General features: G+C 52.5%; 2 protein-coding genes across 4 annotated transcripts in view; one reads left to right on the forward strand and one right to left on the reverse strand.

Moving 5' to 3' along the window:
• Positions 1–241: 241 nt before the first annotated feature.
• Positions 242–12,420, forward strand: ARX (aristaless related homeobox). Of its 2 annotated transcripts, XR_006267706.1 has the most exons (6): positions 242–775; positions 2,446–3,334; positions 5,958–6,003; positions 8,825–9,153; positions 9,617–10,787; positions 11,241–11,376. XR_006267706.1 is itself a non-coding variant. In XM_043459887.1 (5 exons), the coding sequence occupies exons 1-5, from the start codon at positions 580–582 to the stop codon at positions 11,479–11,481; spliced, it is 1,701 nt and encodes a 566-aa protein (XP_043315822.1). In that variant the 5' UTR covers positions 254–579; the 3' UTR covers positions 11,482–12,420. The 2 variants fall into 2 exon arrangements, 1 of the variants encoding a protein (XP_043315822.1); XM_043459887.1 differs by lacking the exon at positions 9,617–10,787 and having other exon boundaries at positions 254–775; positions 11,241–12,420.
• A 3,394-nt stretch (positions 12,421–15,814) lies between these two features.
• POLA1 (DNA polymerase alpha 1, catalytic subunit) overlaps positions 15,815–21,993 on the reverse strand; it is a 287,339-nt gene continuing 281,160 nt past the window's right edge. For both annotated transcript variants that reach the window (XM_043457864.1, XM_043457863.1), the window contains one exon: positions 15,815–19,909. In XM_043457864.1, the coding sequence (XP_043313799.1) occupies positions 19,764–19,909 (146 nt within the window). In that variant the 3' untranslated portion in view covers positions 15,815–19,763. The remainder of the gene's footprint in view (positions 19,910–21,993) is intronic.

The raw sequence follows: 21,993 nt of genomic DNA on the forward strand, positions 1-21,993 counted from the left end.
GAGGTCCTCGGGTTGGTGGAAGGGGCGCACGCCGCCCAAATGGCACCCACTGGCCTGACATCCGAAGAAGCTAGAGCTTGGGGCTAGCCCTAAAGGGTTAAAGGAGGAGCGGCAGGAACAGAATGGAGTATTTAGAAAGTTGCTAGTTGAAAACAAAAAATAAAAATAAAATCGCCTCGGGTGCGTGCCTGCTGCCGCCCCTCCTCCACCGCCGGCTTTTCCGGAATCCAGTCCGGGCTTTGCCGGGAGCGCACAGCCCGGAGCAGCCCGGCCTCTGGCGAGAGCCAATCAGAGGGCGCCTCTCAGCACGTGGAGGAGAGAGACTCCAGCGCTCCGCGCCCGCCGCTCACTACACTTGTTACTGCTTGTCCTGAGCGCCGAGAGGGCGAGCTCCGGCCGCAGGCAGGGCGGGAGCCGGCAGCCAGCGACCGAGAGAGGCCGAGAGGCACTGAGATCGCAATAATATCCACTATAACCAGCCATCTAACCCCACCCCCTCAACACACACCCATCCATCCCACCCGCCCCGAGAGGCAGCCCGCGGCCCGCTTCTCTGCGCCCAGGGGAAAAAACCCAGCCATGAGCAATCAGTACCAGGAGGAGGGCTGCTCCGAGAGGCCCGAGTGCAAAAGTAAATCTCCAACTTTGCTCTCCTCTTACTGCATCGACAGCATCCTGGGCCGGAGGAGCCCGTGCAAAATGCGGCTGTTGGGAGCCGCGCAGAGCTTGCCCGCTCCGCTGGCCAGCCGCACCGACCAGGAAAAGGCCGTGCAAGGTAAGGCTGTGCTTGCCGAGCCCCTGGAAAGGGTGCTAGGCACTGGTTTGGATGTGTGATGTTCCGGGGCCAGGGGCCTGCGGCTGTCCAACTGGAGACAGAGGAAAAAAGAGGGAACAACTCTGAGGCCTGGTACCTCAAAGAGCGGTAAACCTCTTGCCAGGGGATGTCTCTCCCTCCCTCTCTGCTTCCAGAAAAAGCGGAGACCAAGCTTTGCTTCGAGGGCCCTTAGATTCTCGGTATTGGTTCTTAGGTCGTTTAAATACCCCCTTTGGTGGCCTTGCGGGTGCTCTGAAGAGGGGCGACGGGCCAAGAACAGCAGGAGCCGGGTGGACTCTTGTAAGAACTTGGTGAAGAGAAGAACCCCAAAAGCTGTGAATGGGGACTCCAGGCAGAGTGCGCCTTGGCCTTTCCTCTTGGGAAGATTTCTTTATACGAGGTGTTCTGCTTTTTTCTTCTTTTTAAAATTGTAGATTACTTGTGATCTTTTAAACCCAAGCTTTGCAGAAAACATCTCCCTGGGATTCCCCAAATGTTCCTTCTTGTATCTGAAGTGTATGAAATGTGCGGCTTCTGGGTGCTATTTTTTCCTCTGCTGTTGTTTTTTTTTTTTTTTTAAGAGTTGAGATGTTTAAAGGCTCTTTTCCCCCCTAAAATTAAAAATTCCAGAACAACTGTCGTTTTGCCCCAAACCCGTTACACCCAAGTTTCGCCTTTTAAAATCTGTAAACCAGTGGTCCAGCCGCAACGTCACTTGGAAGACAGGAGCGGTTAGCGGGGAAGGGGGCGTTTAAAATAAAACTGACTTTTTCCTTTTCTTTTTTTAGCCTGCAGTGGCACCTGTGCCAGGCGCTTCCTCGAGGGGAAGGAGCGCTCTGTGCCTATTGCACCCCCTTACGTCCCCACCCAGGCTTTTCCGAACCCATTTTCTCCAGGACGATTTTTCTGGGCGAGGAGCCCCCGCCCCTCCTGCTGGGGGCTGTTGGGGCCAGGTCCTCACTCAGGGCCACTGGGCCGCTCCCTCCTTCCCCGGTGCCCGCCAGGCAGTGGCCCCTCTCGCCAACCCGCAGCCGGGAACGCGTGGCAGAGCTGAGGGCAGAGGTCGTGCGCAAAGTTTTCAGAGTGGTGGTGATTTTTTAAAAAGTTGTTGAATGTTTGCAGATTCCCTCTTGCCCCGAAATGGGAAGGGAAAAGGTGAAAGGGAGGACAAGAGGAAAGAAAAAGAAAACAATAAAGGAGGGAAGGAAGAAGGGGAGAGGAGTGCACAAAAAGAGAAGGGAAGGGAGAGGAGAAAGATGCGGAAAGAATGATGAGCCGGGGAGAGAGAGAAAGAAAAAGTGATTTAAAAATGAAAGGAAGGGCGAGGAGAGAAAGAAAGGAAGGAAGGAAGGAAATAAAGGGAAGAATGAGAGAGGGAAAGGAAAGGACCCAGAGAGGAGGAGAAAGGGGGAAAAGAAGGAAGCAAGGGCGAGGGAAAGAGAGAGATGTAAGGAAAAAGAAAAAGCAAGAAAACTGGGGAAGGAGGGGAGGGCTCGGAGTCTAGTGGCGCGGGGGGCGCCGCGCGCATCGGGGCCTGGGCGCGGAGGGAGCGGCGGAGGGCCGGCCCGAGCGGCGACTCTGGCCGGACCGGCCGGCCGGCCGGCGCGCTGACCGCTCTCCCTTGCCCGCAGGCTCCCCCAAGGGCAGCAGCGCCCCGTTCGAGGCCGAGCTGCACCTGCCGCCCAAGCTGCGGCGCCTGTACGGCCCGGGCGGGGGCCGCCTCCTCCAGGGCGCCGCGGCGGCGGCGGCGGCAGCGGCGGCGGCGGCGGCGGCGGCCGCCACGGCCACGGCGGGTCCGCGGGGGGAGGCCCCGCCGCCGCCGCCGCCGCCGACCGCGCGGCCCGGGGAGCGGCCGGATGGCTCAGGGGCCGCCGTGGCGGCCGCCGCCGCCGCCGCCGCGGCCTGGGACACTCTCAAGATCAGCCAGGCGCCGCAGGTGAGCATCAGCCGCAGCAAGTCGTACCGCGAGAACGGGGCGCCCTTCGTGCCGCCACCGCCCGCGCTGGACGAGCTGGGCGGCCCGGGGGGCGCCGGGCACCCGGACGAGCGCCTTGGCGCGGCCGGCGGCCCAGGTGGCGCCCCGGCGGCGAGTAGCGGCGCGGGCGCCGAGGACGAGGAGGAGGAGCTGCTGGAGGACGAAGAGGACGAGGACGAGGAAGAGGAGCTGCTGGAGGACGACGAGGAGGAGCTGCTGGAGGACGACGCCCGCGCGCTGCTCAAGGAACCGCGGCGCTGCGCCGTACCCGCCACTGGAGCGGTGACCGCCGCCGCCGCCGCCGCCGCCGCCGCCGTGGCCTCCGAGGGCGGGGAGCTGTCCCCTAAGGAGGAGCTGCTGCTGCACCCGGAGGACGCTGAGGGCAAGGACGGCGAGGATAGCGTGTGCCTGTCTGCCGGCAGCGACTCAGAGGAGGGGCTGCTGAAGCGCAAACAGCGGCGCTACCGCACCACGTTCACCAGCTACCAGCTGGAGGAACTGGAGCGGGCCTTCCAGAAGACGCACTACCCAGACGTCTTCACCAGGTACGCGCGAGGGGGGAGCATGGCAGCAGCGACTGGAGGGCGCGAGTGGGTCCCGGAGAGGGAAGGTGGGCGGGCAGGGCCCTGGGGCTGGGGCAGGGACTTAGCTCCTGGACTCACCCCAGGCGCGCCCTCCCAATGGCCAAACCCCTGTTGACCAAAAACACCCTCCCAGTCTCTCTACTCTGGGCTCCTAAGTTTAGACTGGGGTGGGTTTTGGTTTTGTTTTTGTTTTTTTTCCCCTTCCGGAGGTCTCTCCAGTTTAATTTTGTTAATTACAAGTTTTAGCTAGAGAGAGAAAAAGAAACAGCCTCTCCAAAGGGCGCCCGAACGCGCCACCTTGGAGACGTGCGCACCCGAGCGCTCACACTCAGGGCCCCTGGCGCTGCAATCCGGAGTCCACGCCAGGTCCCAGGCGAGGCGCAAGCAGCGCTGCCGGCCCTCGCCGCCAGGGCTAAGCAAGGGCTATTTTTGGCCGCTGTGTGGTGCGCTTGCCCTCCCCGCCTGATGCCCCGGGAGCCTGGTGGGTATCAGTTACGCAGTTCGCAGTGAAGATGCCCGCGCCTGCAGAGAAGGCCGTTAAAAAGATCCAAGTTCTGTCGTTTGAGGACTCCTGGAATAACCAAGGAAGTCAGAACTGGGCAGTGTTGGGTCTGCGGAGGCACCGACCAGAATCTCCCCTTTTCATCGCTGTCCTCTCGCCCTCCACGTACATTAAACCCAGTGTTGGTTTACTGTACGCGGGTTTACAGGGGCAGGCTTTGACTGCTGGGAGCCTGGCAGGCAGTAGACAGAACAGCTGGGGGGAATTTCCCCCTTCTGACCGGTGTCTAAACCCGGGTGTTCCTCCTGGATCCGCTCCATTCCCACTCACCCGAGTTTTGGGGGAAAGATGTACCTGTGAGACGACTGGGCCCCTGAGGGCCGGCTGATTCATACCTGGGATGCCGGCCCGGCAGGGGGCCTTCCTCTCCCACCCCAAAGCTAAGGTCTGGCTCAGGCGAGGAGCCAGGTAAGGGCCAACTTTCCCCAGCGGGGAGGGAAAAAGGGATGGGAGTCAGCCCGGACTTGGGCTGGTCAAGCTCGAGCAGCCCCACCTTCGCACGAGCCGTGTACGACTTTTCAATGTGTATTTTAGTAGCCCAGGAAAGCTGCCTGCCCCATTTGAACCCGAGGAGAAATTGCTTAGTACTCTGGAGGCCTGAGCCAACGCTCAAGGGTAGTTGGTCTAGCAATTAATTGCCAAACTGTCTCCTAACCAGAAACGAAGAGAGTAGATCTGATTCAGGACAAAGCAACTAAACTTGATCATCCCCTGAGCTAAACTTGGCCCTCCCCTGTGTCATCCAGTCCCTTTATTATCTTTAAGAAAGAAAATAAATTCTAAAGTAATTGTCTCTATCAAATAGCTAAGCGGCCAACCCGCTTTTTGCATTTATCACACACATATAATTCAAAAGAAGAAAATGATGTGATGTCGCTTGGCACGCAGGTCTGCCCTTTTAGCTTCTCCTGGGGAACCAAAGTAGACGAAGAGGGCTGGCTGCTCATCACCACCCCATGCCCACCTCTTTCCCACCCATGGGGTTAGTTAGAGCCCCTTGGCTCCTGCCGGGACCCAGGCAGGAGTATGGTTTTGGGGTTTTAGATCTGCTGATGCTGACTGTAGCAGGAAGCAGCGGGAAGCTCTCCAGTGAACCAGTTTTCTCCCAGTCCTGAAGTTCCAGGTGTGGGCCAGGCCGGGTCCCAGGCTGGGGCAGCCCCCGCTCTTTCATATTAGTGATTGGAGAGCCAATTACTCTCCTCGCGCTCATATTTTCGGTAAACAGGTTGTAAGCCGTTTTACAGCATCTTAATGGTTTCCTATTTGCCTTAATTGTCGCAGTAATAACTGCAATGACGGGGTAGGGTTTCAGTTAAATTGACTTCCCCTGAGATGGGCAGGGTTTGTAGTGGGCACTGGAGTCAGGAGGTGCGCAGAATTTTGTTTAATCGAAAAATTACCCCACTGAACTCTTAACAAGCTTAACATATCTCCAGAGGGTAATGGGGAGTATGACCTAAGGGGGTGAGAGAGGGAGGGAGGCGGGGGAGAGAGAGAGATGGAAGGAAAGGCAGAGAGCTGGAGAGAGAGGAAGGAGAGGGGAGAGAACATTTTCTAAAGAAGGCAGAAAGCAACAAGGAGGGCGAAAGAAATGTTTTTAGTTGAGTGGCGAGTTCTCCCATTTACTCTTAGGACAAAAGAGGCTATAAGCACTGTGTGTGTGTGTGTGTGTGTGTGTGTGTGTGTGTGTGTGTGTGTGTGTGTGTGTGTGTGTGTGTGTGTGTGTCTTATCTAACTCTGGCTTAAGAGTGAGAGAGAATCCGAGACTTGTACAGTCAAGAAGTCGCCACTGTCACTCTTGAATATAATATGATGCAACAGAATAGACAACATCCTATATCTGGGAGTGTATTGTGTTTTCACGTTTGCAGTCAAATAGAAGACACTCCAGTGTTGAAGGGGTGGTGATGCCCAGGTGTCTGTTAGACCCTAATGGAAGAGGATGCCAGCGAAGGAAAGGTGGCTGACAGGGGCTTGCTGGAGCCTGCAGTGACCTCCTGCCTGTGTGTTGCTTTCTTATAGGGAGGAACTGGCCATGAGGCTGGACTTGACTGAGGCCCGGGTCCAGGTGAGCCGCGCTGCAGAGAGGGAGGAAAGGAGGGGCAGTGGGCTGGGGGACGAGTGGAAGAGAGATGGGTTGATGGATTAGGGGGTTCTTGAGAGACCCCCTTTATAAAATGAAGAGAAGCAGAATCAGAAAGATAAACCTAAACTCTCCTGCACAAAATCATATTAAAATATGAAGATCTGGGAGATGGAAGGGGAAGGTTTCTAGGTTTGGGAGCCTTGTGGAAGGAGTCCAGGATCAGAAGAGGGGTTTCAGGGTCCCCAAGACTGCAGTTCAGAAGCCCCCTGGTCCACAGCCCCTGTCGGAAACAATCTGCGAACTGACTTTTCCTGGTTGAAATAATGGGATGGAGCATGGATTTGGTTGTTAGACAAATCCGCTCAGCTCCAAGCAGGTATTTGGCTGCGATTAAGTCTCCAATCGGGCTTCATAAAAGCCCACTTAGTGCTAGAACAAACAGGGCCATTTGAAGGCAAAATGCTGTTTGATTTCCCCTCCGCCCGCACAGGAGCTGGCTAATGCTATTTGATTTCCCATTTTTTATAGCAATGAGCCCACATTGATCTAATAGGGAGTGAGTGCAATGCTATTAAAGGTGTTTGCAGCCCCATACCAGAGTGCATTTCCAAACCCAGGCCCCATAACCAAAGAGACGATCAACACTGGGCAGCCCCGATGGCCAACAGAAAACAGATGTCCCTGGGTTAGGAGCTGAGTGAATCACTTTACAGTCAAAATCAAGCGCTGATAAAGCACAATAAATTCCATATGGCTCATTTAATACACAACAGCTTCTTGCATTAGAGGGCTAATGATGAGGCCTGTCCCCTCCTTTCTGTTGACACATTTCTCCATTGTCAAACAGAGATGTGACAGCAACTCTGCATTTTCTGCTCAGGGGAACGAGTCGTGGGAAAGTTAAATAACTTTTAAAAAGAAAGAGAGCGCCCCCTCCCCTTCTCCTCTCTCCCTATTCACTGGAGAAGATGTAATTAAGTGAATATGAATTATTAGAGTCCTTTCGTTTACCTTTGGGGGGCCTCAGAGGTATTAATTCAATAATGAGGAATTGCAGGGGGACATCTTGATAATTGCAGTTGAGCCGAGAGCCGATCTGTCTCTAGAAGGTTTCCATGTTCTTTGAGGGCATTCTGCCTCCACCGTCCCCCCTCCCTTGAGTCCTTTCACTGCCATCGAGGAGTGGCGGGTATTCTTGTCTAGACAGATTTGGATACACAAAAGCTGCCCACCCAGCCTGGTTCCATCTAGTCTTAATTTTTTCAAGTCTCTGAATTTCCACACTGGAATGTTTCTGCAGTTCTCAAATAGATTATTTGAGGGCTGTGAAATGTGATGGATGGGCCCCCTTTTGGCAGAATTTTAAGTAATCAACCGACTTGGATTCTCAATTTTTCTTGTCTTAGGTGGCTATCTAGAAGTCAAAGCAAACCTAGATACCAGTGCTAGTAACGACAACCCCAGTGTGTATATCTGAAAGGGATATAGATGTCTTAAAATTTTAAAAAACATATACCTCTGAGATCATTTACATTATATTTTAATATAACTCTGTATAGCCCCAGAGTTCATTCTTAATTTTTAGACTTGTGTGCAGGCATAAACTCAGCCCTAAAAATACTAATGCCTTCAAGGGAGAAGGAGCGTATCTTCTCAGCTGTGGGTGTGATGAGCAGGTCACATAAAAATAATTTCATGCTCCTAAAAGTTATTTTTAGACCATGGTAGCTGCCACATTTCAGGTAAAGGTCTCTACTAAAACTGCTTTCTATTAACAATTAGGAAGATACCTTGTGCGGAAAACCTCCCCCCAGCCTACAACTATCTTACTTAAATAACCTACCTAAACCACATCCCCAGAAGAAATAAAGGACCGGTTAGCTATGAAGATGTGCCCAGTCTCCAGGTATCCCCCACTCTGGTTTCTGTGTCCAAGTATCACTGTAGACCTGATCCATGCAGTCACTGCCTTCCTTGGTAGAACCTGGCCCTGCATGGAGCCCCTGCAGATAGCAGGCTGTGTACCCCACACTTCATTACAACTGCCTCCTAAACTGTATGCCTGTTTGCTAATTATCGTGGGTATTTCTTCCCTCAGCCCCAGCTCCCCTCAAGCCCCCAAACATAGGGTAGTGCTCATAGGTGTTCAGTAAATATTTCTGGAAAGATTAAATGAACCACCTCCCTGATTCCCTTTCAACAGAGAGCAAAGATTTTGTCACCTCTTGGGAAAACCCGAAATAGGTGAAAAGAGCTGATTTGCCCCAGAAAGCTGCTGTGCATTCTTCTCTTGATGGCTGTCTGTTCCCAAGAGTCGTCACTGAATGCCAGCTTCCACATGCCTTATTTGACTCATTCCTCATCACAGCCTTATGAATAAAGTTTTATTATCCCCATTTTACAGATTAGAAAACTGAGGTTCAGAGAGGTTTAAGTGACCTGCTTAAAGACACACAGCAAGCAAATGGCAGCGCAGCCATGTAAACCTTGGTTTCCTCACTTCTAAATACAACAAACCATTTGTTAAATTTGGAAAGGAACCAGGCTAGTTAAAATGTCCACTGGAAAGGGTTCACTTGCCCGGTAGTTCCGGATGACTTTAAGTTAGGCCCTCTTTCTTTGCCCCTGTGGTCCCAGACGTGTCCTTGAACAACCTGAGGCCACAGAGGGGCGAGGTGGGCGAGGGCTGCAGTGGGAAAGTGGGAAGGAGGGAGGGCCCGCGGCGCGGGGGGAAGAGGCGGGGACCGCCGGGAGCGCTACCCGGCCGGAGCGGCGCCGACCCCTGCCTCTCTCGGCTCTGCAGGTCTGGTTCCAGAACCGTCGGGCGAAGTGGCGCAAGCGGGAGAAGGCGGGCGCACAGACCCACCCCCCGGGTCTGCCCTTCCCCGGGCCGCTCTCGGCCACCCACCCGCTCAGCCCCTACCTGGACGCCAGCCCCTTCCCTCCGCACCATCCTGCGCTCGACTCGGCCTGGACGGCCGCTGCTGCAGCCGCCGCCGCCGCCTTCCCGAGCCTACCTCCGCCTCCGGGCTCCGCCAGCCTGCCGCCCAGCGGGGCGCCGCTGGGCCTGAGCACTTTCCTCGGAGCCGCAGTGTTCCGGCACCCGGCCTTCATCAGCCCTGCGTTCGGCAGGTAACACGCGGCTTCGGGGAGTCTGTCTCTCGCATACACGCACAGAGGCTGGGGCCCTGGGAGGAGGCCAGAGATAGGTAGGGACTACACACGTCTTTCCTCTTTGGCTTAACTTGAGATTTAGCCAAAGAAAATAATCTCTAATATTGCTTTAAACAGTGCGGATCTTGAAGGGAATGACTTGGGGCTGAACTGAACGGCAGAGGGAAGGGCAGTGGCAACAACAGCAACCACAGAAATTGGAAGTGTTCAATGAAAGCTTTAAAGTACCATTTGAAGGCAGCAACAGCCCAGACCAAAGGTGGTGTGTGTGTAAAAGGGTACAGGTGTAGGCTGCAGAGCCGGGATGACTTTTAAACTTTTGCAAAAATCCTTCCTCATTCCCTAAAGCCTGGCAGCCAGAGGAATACAGCCCTGGGACCAAGGGCCCTCTGGGTCCAAAGAAATCTTTCTTCTTCTCCAGACTCTACCTTCCTTGTCATTCAAGTGATCCGCTGCCAACCATACCCTCATATATGCAACCCCGGACCCCCAGAGCAGCACAAGACAACGAACTCAAAGAAACGGTTCATCATATATTATAAATCCCTTTCTTTAAATGAACATCGAATGATGAAATTAAAAGTCTGTATAATCATACAGACAAAGAAACAAAGGAGAGATGTATTAAGTTGGAAAGTGCAGTGAAAATAAAACTGAATGCAGTTTCAATGATCTCTCTTTGGGAGAACAAAGAAATAATAGACTCATCCAACTGCGCAGCCACTTAACAAAAAAATCATCTTGGAGAAAATTTTCAAAAAAGACTCAGTAAAATTACTTTCTTGTAACAACCAATGAAGTAAACAGATAGTGCACTGAAGTGTAGTTAGTGACTCAGTTTACCTAGTGGAACCAGGGCATGTTACGCCCCCTCCAGGCCACACTTTATTATTTCCTTTTGGAAAAAAATGTTTAAGTCCTCTGTCGCTCGCCCACCACCCTCTCCTTTCCCTCTTCTCACAACAAGTGACTGGTAAAAGTTGCCAAACCATGGCTGGAGTACCAGCTGCGACATTTGGAGAGGCTGGAAGAGGGGCGCGGTGGGGGTGGCACAAGAGGTGGAAGGTGGGCTTGGGAGAAGCGAGGGGCGCTCCTGGAGCCCAGGTGGGCTTATTTCTAATCGTGGAAACCCTGAGTTGGCCTTCCGGGGGGCCGGAGCCAAAGCCCTAGGAGCTAGCGGCGGCATTGAGGGTCAGGGCCGGCTCGGCCTCTGCCGCAAGTCTGGCGCGGTGCAGTGCAGAGGGTGGAAGTGCCGTGCGGGTTAATGCTGGCGCCTTCTGGAGGCGGGTTCGCGGACTGGAGTCCCAGACTTGGGTTTCGCCGTGCGCCGCACGCGGGGGGGCTCTTTGGTACGTGCGTGCGGCGCAGGCAATGCGCTCCTAGCGGGTCAGAGCTGCCTGGCGAGCGGAAATCAACAGGCGGGAGCCCCCATCCCCACCTCGCGGTCGTCGGTCGGGCTCTGACAGCTCTGCCCGGCGCAGGAAGACGGCCGCGGCGGCGGGAAGGCTGGCGAACAAGACCAGCTTTTCCAGGGTGGAAGGAGCCCCGGGCCGAGAAGGCGCTCTATAGAAGGAGTACAAAGTGCAGCACAGGTCTTTCTCAGTTTTAATCCCACTTTGTCCTTTCTTTCTCTTTTTCTTCTCCTCCCTTTCTCTCCTTTCTCTCGGCAAATAGTATTAAAGGCAGTTGGAGCTCCTAAAGTACACTCCCTTCTTAAGCGAAAGCCCAGAATCCGCGCAGTGGGGCCGCGGGGTTCGGGGACTCGGGGCTTGCTTCCGCCACGGCTCTGGTCCCTCCAGGAATATCTGGCCCCTCGGTCATTTTTCCCCTCTGTTCGTTTCCTGCCCTGGTAAACCCTTAGAGCGCCGCAGCCTCCCGCCCGCGCCTCCAGCTACTCCCCAGCCCCGGGCCGGCCCCGGCCCGGCGACTCTGCGCCCCAGCGGCGGCGCCCCTCTGCTCCCCCGGGGAGAGGCGGCGGGCAAGGCTGCCCGAGGCGCTGCGCGCAGCTCTCGGGGCGTCACCGCGCTCTTTTGCTCTCCCTGCAGGCTCTTTTCCACCATGGCCCCCCTGACCAGCGCGTCGACCGCGGCCGCGCTCCTGAGACAGCCCACGCCGGCCGTGGAGGGCGCAGTGGCGTCGGGCGCGCTGGCCGACCCGGCCACGGCGGCCGCAGACAGACGCGCCTCGAGCATAGCGGCGCTGAGGCTCAAGGCGAAGGAGCACGCCGCGCAGCTGACGCAGCTCAACATCCTGCCGGGCACCAGCACGGGCAAGGAGGTGTGCTAAAGGCTGCCCTCCACCCTCGCGCCCCGGGCGCGACCCGAAAGGTCACCTCACTCAGCACCACTCAAGACCAAATGGAAACAGAGGACCAGCACACTCCCGAGACGGCAGTGAGAGAGCGCAGCCGCCTTCGCAGCAGCCTGGACGCGGGCGAGGCAGCCCTCGGCGCTACCCGGACGTGGCACCTCCTCGGCTGGCTGTCCACCCGCCCCTGCCCCTGCCCCTGCCCACTTCGCTCCAACTCAAACGTCCACTCTCTCCCGTTCTTTTATTGAAAATATCGGGGAGGTTTGCTCCCTAAGTCACCTGGTATTGAAGTTAACAATTTTAAAACCCCAACCTCTCTGCCTCCTGACACCCCACTTAGCTTTTTTTTTCTTTCCTGATAGCATTTTGGCGCTCTAAGTTGATCTTCCCAGCGTGGCCCCAGCCTTCGGCGGCGGGGAAGCGAATGCGAATCTGTAAGATAGCTAACAGTGCACTTAACGGAAAGGGGCGTCTTGTTCTTGTTCTCTTCTTTATCATACATCAACCAAGGTTTTTATATCAAACCAAAGGGAAATACTCTGCTAGAATATGGACTGTTGAAGTCACCAAACTGTGATTATTGATTCTGTACATACCATTGTTATTAAAAAAAAGAAAAAGAACAGAGCTTTGTATATTTGAAATGTTATAACGCAATTGCACTCAGCGTGGTATGGTAAAAGTTTGTCCTCCTGTAGATTCTTACTGTGTTGTAGATACGGTAGGGTTCCTAGACAAATATTTATGTACTCAAGCCCTTTATTTAACTTATTAACTGTAGAGGCTTCCGAAACCTTCAAGATAAAGGCAATGGTACAGTACTTTTGTGTAATGTGTAATTGTTATCACTTTTCCTTGCTATCTAGTGGAGAAGTGTCACGCTCAAAATAAAAACAAAATATATGTTTAACAAAAGGAAGTGTGAATGCTCTCTACAGGCGCTTGAGGGGACAGTAGAAGGGCCCTCCCCCCAGAAGACCGCGGGTGGGCTCCTGCGCCCCGACTCCCCCAGGTTTATCTGCACTCCCGTTTTTCTGGCAGATGGCTCTGGTTTGAATGTGATCCTCAAAGGATCCGTAGGATTTCCTAAGAAGGGTTAAGATCGCCGCCGCCACGGAGCTTTCCACGTGCATCTCGGCTCTCCTGGGTCGTGTTGTAGTGGGAGCTGGGGGGCCTGGGCCTCGGAGGTGGGGTGGGCTTGAGGGAGGGTGGGTGAGTCTACTGTAGGCGTAGACGGTGAAGACAGAAATTTGAAGCGAGCGGGGAGTCTTAGCTGGGAAGGCGAAGGAAACTGTTAGTGGAAAGTGCCACGTACAAGTAAGTGCGCAGTCCGAGATGACAGGTAATGGCGAGAGAGAGGAGCCCAGGCGCTGGCTTCCGAGGGGGCGGGCTACACGGTACACGCGCGGGGAGGAGGGTCTGTGGCGGGGGTAGGGGGAGCAGGGAGGAGGGTGTGTGGTGGGTGTTTGTGGGAGGGAAAGAGTGGGAGAGAGAACGCAGAAACAGTGATGGAAAGGCAGCGAGGGGTATCCAAGTGGCAGATCTTAACTCGACAAATGTCATTACATCACTTATCCAGGCATTGGGAAATGTATATACTTGTAAAAAAAAAATCTAAACAACTCAGGTTTCGCGAGAAGACCCAAGCAGATTTGCAATCTGCAAACCCCCTGGGCGCACCCCTCCCCGCGCCGGCGGCGACCATAGTTTCTCCCTCCCCCGGGCCCTGCCTGCGCCCCCCGGGTGACCGTTCGGTGTAAGCCCGCCCGCGGGGGCCGGGTCTCGCCAAAGCTCCCAGGGTGATGGGAAAGGGAAGAGAAGCTTAATTAGTTTCAATTTGTAGTAATTAGTGCGCTGGACCTTTGGGGAGAGGGGCAGGCGCGGGAGGGGGGCGGCCGCGGCGTGACTAGCGTGGCTCTCGGAGCCGGTGCCGCCGCCCCGCCAGGCCGCGGGCCAGTCGGTCCCGGCGGGGGGCGCCGACGCGTCTCCGGGCCCGGCCCGCCGGGTTCCACGCGCGCTCCCGGGCCGCGCCCCAGAGAAGCGGGGCGGGTCCCCTCGCCGCTCTGGGCGCAGGCGTGCGCGGCCTAGGGGCAGGTGCGGGGGCGGGCAGAGGTCAGCGGCGACTCGGGGATGGGCGAAGGCTCGGCAGCTGCCGCCCTCGGCCGCGGGCGTCCTCCGCTCGCGCGCCCGGCCGGCAAGCCGCAATCCCCCCGCCCGCCGGACACCTTGGGGAGCGCGTCCGCGGGGCCCGAGGCTGAGGGGGCTCCTCGGATCTTGGCCGTCGGGCCACCCGGCCCGGCCCTGGCTCGCGAGGGCGGAGCTCGCAAGCAGGGCCCGGCCCCGGGCACGGGGAGTAGGCGCCAACTACCTCTGCTCAGCCCTTCCCGCCGCACACTCCTTTCTCGGGGTTTGCAGGCTCAGCAGGAACTTTCTAGGACATTCCCCGAGATCTGAGTGTCTCAAGCCTTCACCAGACTCCACAGAGTCTCCTGGGGTGAAGGTCGAGTTCCAGGGGTGGACAGGGCTACTCAGAGGAGTTTGAGGTGGGGTGGGGACTGCGGAGCGCAGGAAGGGCCTGAGGGAAAGGGCTTTTGGTGGGGGGGTGTGGTTGGTGGTCAATATCAATTTTCCGTTGATTTTGGCTTTTGTTTAGGTAGGGCTTTTTTTTCCCCCCTCCAGGCTGCCAGTTGGATGGTATACGAGAAACAGTACCATTCTTCCTGTTAATGAACTCTTTTTTAAGTCATTTTTTCTCATTTGACCCTTCCATGGAGCAGAAGCAAATTGCGTGAAATTACCTCCAAGGATTACATTTATTACTGGCCAATGAGAACCCCGCTCCTTGTTTTACAAACTCTTAATCCTATGTCATTCTGATGCCGCAAACAAGCCCGGTCCTGGGCCTCCTATTCTTTCAACTTTCCCCAGCTGGAGGGACCTCATTCTGCACTTAATATTCCCCATAAATATCACACGCTAAAGACCCCCTGACTTCCAGCAAGTCCACATTAAACATGTGACATGTCACGCATGACAAACTCTGAGTATCTTTTCAAAGCAGCATTAAAAGCAAAGAAACCAATTTTCTTCTCCTTCCAAACCTCCCCAAGTGCTGAATGATGGGGATTGGAAAGAGCCACTGGAGCGTACTTAGGGGGATTTTATGAGATTTTCCAGAATGATTTAATCTTATTGTGAGCATTATTAATGAATGGCAACCCAATTTGGCCCCAATATCTGGGAACGCAGTCACAATGCTGGGAGCGGCTGACCCCCCTCCCCAACCTTAAGCAAACCTGTTCCACCCAGGAGGAGGCCATGCAGAGCCCAGGGGAGTTCAGGAGAGCCCCTGTGATGGGGGCATGGCTGTTCCCTATCACCCCCAGGCCCGAATGCCCCACCACCTGCTTTCCCAGGGCCACCCCCACAGCATCTTGGGGTGAGGGGTGAGGGAGCGCAGTTCAGCCTCTGTGGGAAGGATGAAGGGAAAGGGCAAGTTAATTTGTTACATTTTCAGACAGGCTAGTCAGATCCTGAATGGGCCCAGAAAGGAAAGGCAAGAAGGGAGCAGTAGGCAGAGTAATTTCAGAAGATGTCCCTAAGAAGTCTTCAGTCACCAGGTGCCCATGAGCCGGACTGTGGACAGTTAGGGAGGACAGCTCAGGTTTGTGTGGGGAAGATAGAAAGTGGATGAATTAGGGAGAGTGATCACCAAAGGGAAGGTTTCAGGACCTGAAACCCAGTCTTCAGTTAAAGTCACCAGTATAGGCCTCAGCCAGTTTCCCATTTTTTTTCTATTACCACGCCCCCACTGGGGCAAACACTTATTATTGTTGGTTTTGATCTGTAATACCAAGAGACAAGGCACTTGTACCTCTGTTTTTCATACCGTTTTGAGTGCAAATATCTTACTAGAATGGAAAAGTGGCTGATGGTAGAGGGAAGGAAATTATACATGAGTTAGTTCAACTTGCTTTTAGAGGAAAAAATATGTATGTGAGCATGTGTGTATGTGTATACACAAAAGTGAGTGTGTCTGAATGAAGGGGTCTTAAATGGGGCCTAAAATGGTATTTTGGAACACCGAGTTCCACGGAGCAATTGCTTATGTATTTAAGTGACAGTGGCAGCCTAGTTGGGGGGCGGGGAGAAGAAAAGCTGTTACCTGACTGGGGTGGGGGGAGGGGGAGAAGCATTTTTCAAAGGAAAAAGTTGTGTTGTCCCTGGACTTTATTAACAGTCCAGTTTGAAGTATACATTTTTTTTTCTTTAAAGAAAAGGGAGCGATTACCAGTTATACATTAAGAAATGTCATTCAGTCATTTTTATTCATTCTCCGGAAATCTTCGTAAAAGCCTGAATCATACTTCTACAAGCAGCAATTTTGTTAATCCAAGGGGTTATTACTCTGGGCCCTTATTAGGTTCTACACCACTGCCAAGCAATCCTATAACCCTCTCAAAAGAAGTTTACCTCCCTGTTATAAAACCAGTAGTGGTATTTATACTGTGCAATAATTAGTGTATTACTTGAATCCACTAACACGTTCATTTTATCTCTGCACAAAACCTCTAGTCTGCTTATAGAAAGCTTGTGCCTCCTTTGGTGCTGGTAAAGTGGTGAAAGAGTGAATTGAAGGCTGGTTGCACTTTCTCCTTTTGCCTCGCCTTAATTCCCATCTCTTTTTGCTCTCATCCAATTAGCACAGTGTATTAAGCGGTTTATCATCTCATAGTCAGCTATTGAGAGAAACAAGGCGAGCACTTTGCAATAGAACCTGCGCTCCTTTGACACCCTCAGGTACTTACATATTCCACTGTGCTATGAATAATAGAGGAAGAATGGAGCGCTAATTCCCTCATCAAAGAATGCCTTGTCTGCTGCTTTGCTCAACAACACCATTCTGATCAAAAGAAAAGCAATAAAGCTTAGCATAACAAAACGAAACCTACTTATTAGCTTAGTGGTTAAATTAATGCAGAGCCGCTGCTATTCAAAACCAAGGTTTGAAAACAGCCTCCAACAACCTGATAATGCTGCCTTCGGGATGAAGGAATTTTAATCTGAAATTTGAGGCTGGCTCAGATGAGTTCATCTATTAAACTGCTATAAGGAAGCTCCACAGCAAACCGTTCAATTAAGAAATATTTAGGTGAGCAGAGAGAGAGAGAGAGAAAGGGGAAGGCAAGGCGGGTTAAAGTCTGGGATGGGAGATGGGAGAACTGAATTGACGGTCAGTGAATTCTGAAGAGGATCTGGGGCTTAGTGTTTTTCATAAAACCCTGACAAGATAGAGAAAGCTGCTTTTGGAGCTTCCTTATCTCTGCATTACCTGCCAAACTAATTTCAATCTGTTCGAAAAGGCATGCTGAGGTGCATCTGTATGTGTTGGAGGTAAGAGGAGGTATGGGCTGGAGAAAGGGCTGGTGGTAGGGGCAGTGAATTCATCCCCTTTGACCAGCCTCTGCCAAACTCCAGTCTGTGAACTTTGACTCGCCCCCATGTCTTGGGCAACAGTCTCGAGACGAACTCCATCTGTTTCCTGGACAAATTAAAATCTTAACTGAGCATGCTTTTGTAGGATTTTCGACTTCCGGTCTCCACATCCCCTTTTACACGAAGGAGAGTTGAGAGTTAGCAAGTTATGACCGAAATAAATGTGCTCCCTGTTGTTGGTGGCCCCTAAATTCAACAGGAAACAGAAAAAATCCAGATGGGTTCCTTTAGGGCCCTATTTCCAACTGGAGTGGATAAAATTTATCCTAGAGGTTTAGTCCGGCCCACAGCATTTAGACTTTTATTTTTTAAAATTAGTTGCCAAAGTTTAGAAATTGAGATACTTTATGGCCACATCTGGATTCCTGGCTCTTGAAAACGTGATCCCATGGCCACCCAGGGCTCTGTCCCTCCCAGAATTGCTGAGTAGCTCCTGCCTCCTTTGGACAGGACATGGCCACTCGGGCTAACGAAATTCTGCCACTCTCTAGAGGGAACCCGGCCTGTTTCACTTTTATCACCTGAGCTTAACACCCATGCCAGGGAACTTGTGAAGACACATGGGGAAGTTCCCCCTTTCAAAGTGGGCGGCATCTTGGTACCCACCCTACCCATGTGTTATCAGATGGTGCAAATCAAGAAGAAACCTTTCTCAGAGAAAAGTGACCATGCCGTGTTCCAATCTTCTAACAGAGAGATCCACTCAATCCTAAAGTTGCAACTTTCTATAAAATCCTGGAATCTTCAAATGCCTCCTGGAATTCTTAGGTGCCTCCCAGAAAATCTTCTTAACTAACCTGGAGTTACTGATCTGAATAAGAAAATATCAACCATTGTGTTAGCTTTTTTGGGGAACTGTACTAGGAAATGTCTGACTTTCTATGCACTTTCTACACAAATGGTTCCTGCCCTCACAATGATTACATCTAGATGCAGAGACAGAAAGCAGACCAGTGAGAAGCTGTTTCTGTCTCCTGGCATTTTTTGACAAGCAAGTTTTGTATTTGCCATAATAACCCCAGGTCCAAGAAATCAAGGAAAACATGCTTTCTCTTCAGAAAGCAAAGTGGGGGTGTGGGCACAGGAAGCATACATTAGAGAACCATCTCTAATAATCCTATATGGTAACAGCAAGGAAAAAACACACTAATCCTTAGTTTCCCAGAGCAGCCTGGGTGCTGCAACTTCTGACAGGTTGTAGAGCTTGAGGTACCAAGGCATTAATTAACTGACATGGTCATAAACCCAAAGTGTTTCTACTTAGAATCTGAGTGTAAGAAGAGAAAGGAGGAGAGGGTGATGGAAAGAAAAGAGAAGGCAAAGCAAGGTATAAGGTGGCATCATCTGTACTATATAATAAGTATGCCTTCACTAGGGTCCAGGCTGGGTGACCTTTCTCTTGTGGGGGTGGTTCTTTCAGAGGCCATCTTGCTCTCCCAAAGGAGACGGTACTGGACTCTTGGCTTAGCTCTCTTTGAATATGCAAGTCAGCAAAGCACATGAGAAGCCATACTTCATCTCTCAAAGGACCCAAGTATATTGAAATGCCACTCAGAACACTGGGACATACATTATGCCAAGCATCTCTGAGCACAGACCTAATAAGCAGGCTGAGGTTGGGCAGGGGATGGTTTCCAGTCATCCCTTACTCCTGGCTGCCCCCTCCAGTCCACTCTTTGCACCTGATACAGAGTCACTGCAGCAGGTTTCCCTTTAGAAAACTTTATTCTGAATTGAAAAAAAAAAAAAGCACAGCATATATTTCCTTTATGAAACCTAATATGTAGATTTTTTTTTCCACAGGTAGATATTTTTTTAAAAATACAGCATAGCTGTGTAAGGGGAAATGTTTTTTTAGTTTTTTAATCTTACCAAGAACGTAAGAAAGGAAAGATGGCTACATTGAAATATGTTTGGTTTCTGGCAAAAAGGCACCGTTCTGAAGAAATGAGAAAAACAGCACCAGGGCCGATTAACCATCCCTCCCCTAATTTTTTTTGAATATAACACAAAGGTCCTTGCCCCAGCCTATACACATTTTAACGAAATGTTATAGGATATCAAATTATTTAACATGTGCTTTCCCTTTGTATAAACCTTTACCTAGATTTTCTATTTGAGGAAATAAAAAAGGCAGGTGAGCGTAAAACAGCTGCCCAGTGCGCATGTGCAGGTTGGGCTCTGGAGAAATTCAGTACACAAGTAAGCTCTGTTTAATTTATTTAGTAAGCGCACAGCTTCTAAATCTCCCCCCTTAAAGGCTGAGAAGGACAATTGCTCCTGGAGCCAGTGGCCAGGGAAGCACTTGGGTTCAGACTGGGTTTAACTGGCATGTGAAAAGGCGAAGTGCTGGCCCTGCTACCAGGCTCTGTGAGCCCCTCTTTCTGGGTGTGCCTCTGCTGAAGGTCCTGGGTAGAAGCCACTTGCCTCCTAGCCACTCTCCATTTCTCTTCCCTCCCCGCCCCCTCCCCTAGAAATTCAGTGCTGAATGCCAGTGTGAAGCAGCCAGTTCTCCTGGTGGCGTTTCAACAGCACAAGGTATATTGTCAGAGGAAGGTACTTCTGCTGTTCCCTGATGTTTGGTAGATTCAATACCTTTGCAGTTGCCCCTTGATAATCCCCCTCCCAAGTCACAGCCACACAAACATGATCGTAGTTCCACAGGAAAAGCGATGCAGGAGAAGCGGCCGGGGCCATGATGCAGGTGCCAAGGATGTGGGTCTTCTGTCCACCGCCCCTGCAGGTCCACTGCCTGGAAGCCCTCAGGACCATACAGCACAGTCGGCGAAGAGTTTGCTGAGGTTCACTTCAGAATAGCCACTCTGGGACAAGAACTGCTCTGCTGTGTTCTTGAGTTTTCTATAGTCCTGAAGAACTTTGGGAGTAAGAAACTGCCTCTTCAACTTATCTAAAAAGAAATAAAAATAAAAGGATTACTAGTCTCGGAAGCAGCTTCTTTAAAAAGCATTCAGTATTTCTGAAGCACTAGAGCAGGAGCTGTGAGTTCTGTTTGCAGCTCCAGGTCTTAGATGTCCTCATGGTCCTGTGGCTGGTCTACCCCTGGGGCCAGTCCCACGCTGGGGGAGAGGGAACCCAGAGAGTCCTCTGTAGAAGATTTTCTTCCTTCCCCCTGCCCGCCACTTCTCAGCACCTAGCCGACTCAGCACACCGGGACAGGGCCACTCTCAGTGATGGGAACTGCAGGTGCACGGCCATGTGCGGCAGGCAAGGTGAACTCCACTCGCAGACACCCGGTTTGTGGTGCTGTCGAGCATGCAAAGTACAGACGTGGCAGGAACTAGTCTGCTTCAAAAGGCAGGCAGAGCCTCCCAGTGCAAACTCCCCAGATCAGATGGGCCTAGTCGGCTTCTAGTCCTTTCCATCTGCATCCCTCTGCTATATAAAATCTCCTCTGCTCAAAGAGGCAAGGGATATGCTGTCTGGAGAGCACCTGTCCACTGGCAAGATTGCTTTTTTCTTCTTTGTACACACCATGTACCTTTGAACTTGAGATCTGTAGCTGCCCTTTCTCTGCTTCCTGTTCCTTCCACCCATTCATCCCTGGCCTTCCCATTCTGCCCAGGGCACTCTCAGCCAGAGAGAAGATCCTTCCTTTCTCCCCCCAGAGTCTGAGACCTCTAAACTTGGTTCTTTGGAAGGGGCAGTGGGCTGGGACACTCAGGTCTGGCCTTTTAGGGACAGGGTGATCCCTGGGGTAGCCAACCCTGCCCACAATGGTTAAGATGACACAGCTTTGCTAAAGCTGCTCGGGAACCCTCTGAGGTGTTTGGAGAGGCCCTTAAAAAAAATCCCCATCTGATGGCTGAGGAGGTTAAGTCACTTGCCCCAGGACACATAGCTGGAGATCTGGGATGTAAAAATGTAGATCCAGGTAGCCAGAACCCTGAGCTCACCCGTGGTGAGGCTCACTGTGCACCCCTATCCATACACCCCTGTTCACTGCTCCCAGATAGACATGGCAGGCCCCCAAATGCTGGCCTGCGCCAAGGAGCCTGGGGGAACCGAGGCTGCCTGGCGCCCCAGGTTAGGAAAGCATCAGGAAGGAAACATGGAAGGGAGGGCACATCAATCACCAAAAGAAAAAACCCCACGGAAACAACAGAGCAACAGTGAAGTCTACAAAACACCCGGAAAATGAAAACTCAAGTCTCCAGATTTTTGTTCCTTAGCTACACATTCACGTTTGTTCTCCACAACCTTTTCTAAATTACATCAATTGCCTTTCAAAAAACAACAACAGAAAGTTTTGTAGAGAGGATTTAAATGCCCAAAGCGGGTGGAAAAAGAGGCAAAAAAGAGAGAGAGAGAGAGAGAGAGAGAGAGAGAGAGGGTGCATCATTAAGCAAGGAGAGAAAGACACTTTGAAAGTTCTAATTATCGGAGTCTGGGAATACACAACAATGGCCCGAGCAGTGGCGGCCGGCCGGCGCCCCGTGCATGTGAATGACACAAATGTGTGTGTGACCGGGGAGAGACATTTACAGAGCTGCGGTGAGACGGAGCAGGGGAGGAAGAGAGAGGGCACAGCTCCTGATGTGTTTACCTCCTCTGCTGATGGGATATTGACTTTTCCCACCAGGTTGGTTAGAAAGGGGACTATTTACGCTGCCACACAGCCGAGTTAGAATGACAACCAGCGTCACTCGGTGCTCTTCTTCGTAAAAGACAACTGTGACCGCCAGCATATCCCATAGCCGGTCAATACGGCAGAGGCACCATTCCACGCCAGTTAGAGATGCAGATAAAGGCTCCTACTTGCTTCCCCAATGAGAATCGAATCAATAACGTTTGGATGGTCTTCTAGGAAAAAGAACTGCACGAGCTGCCACAGGCTGCCCTGGGGGTGGGAGTTGTGGGGAGAAAGGGCTCACCTCTTCTTTGTGGTTTTCCTCTCTCTGTGTTGGGCACCTGGGCCACCCACGTTAGGCTTCCATCACCCTGTTTCTCTTAACGCTACACTCACCTGCCACC

Source organism: Cervus canadensis, chromosome X, assembly GCF_019320065.1.
Source record: "Cervus canadensis isolate Bull #8, Minnesota chromosome X, ASM1932006v1, whole genome shotgun sequence".
Taxonomy (NCBI): Eukaryota; Metazoa; Chordata; class Mammalia; order Artiodactyla; family Cervidae; genus Cervus; species Cervus canadensis.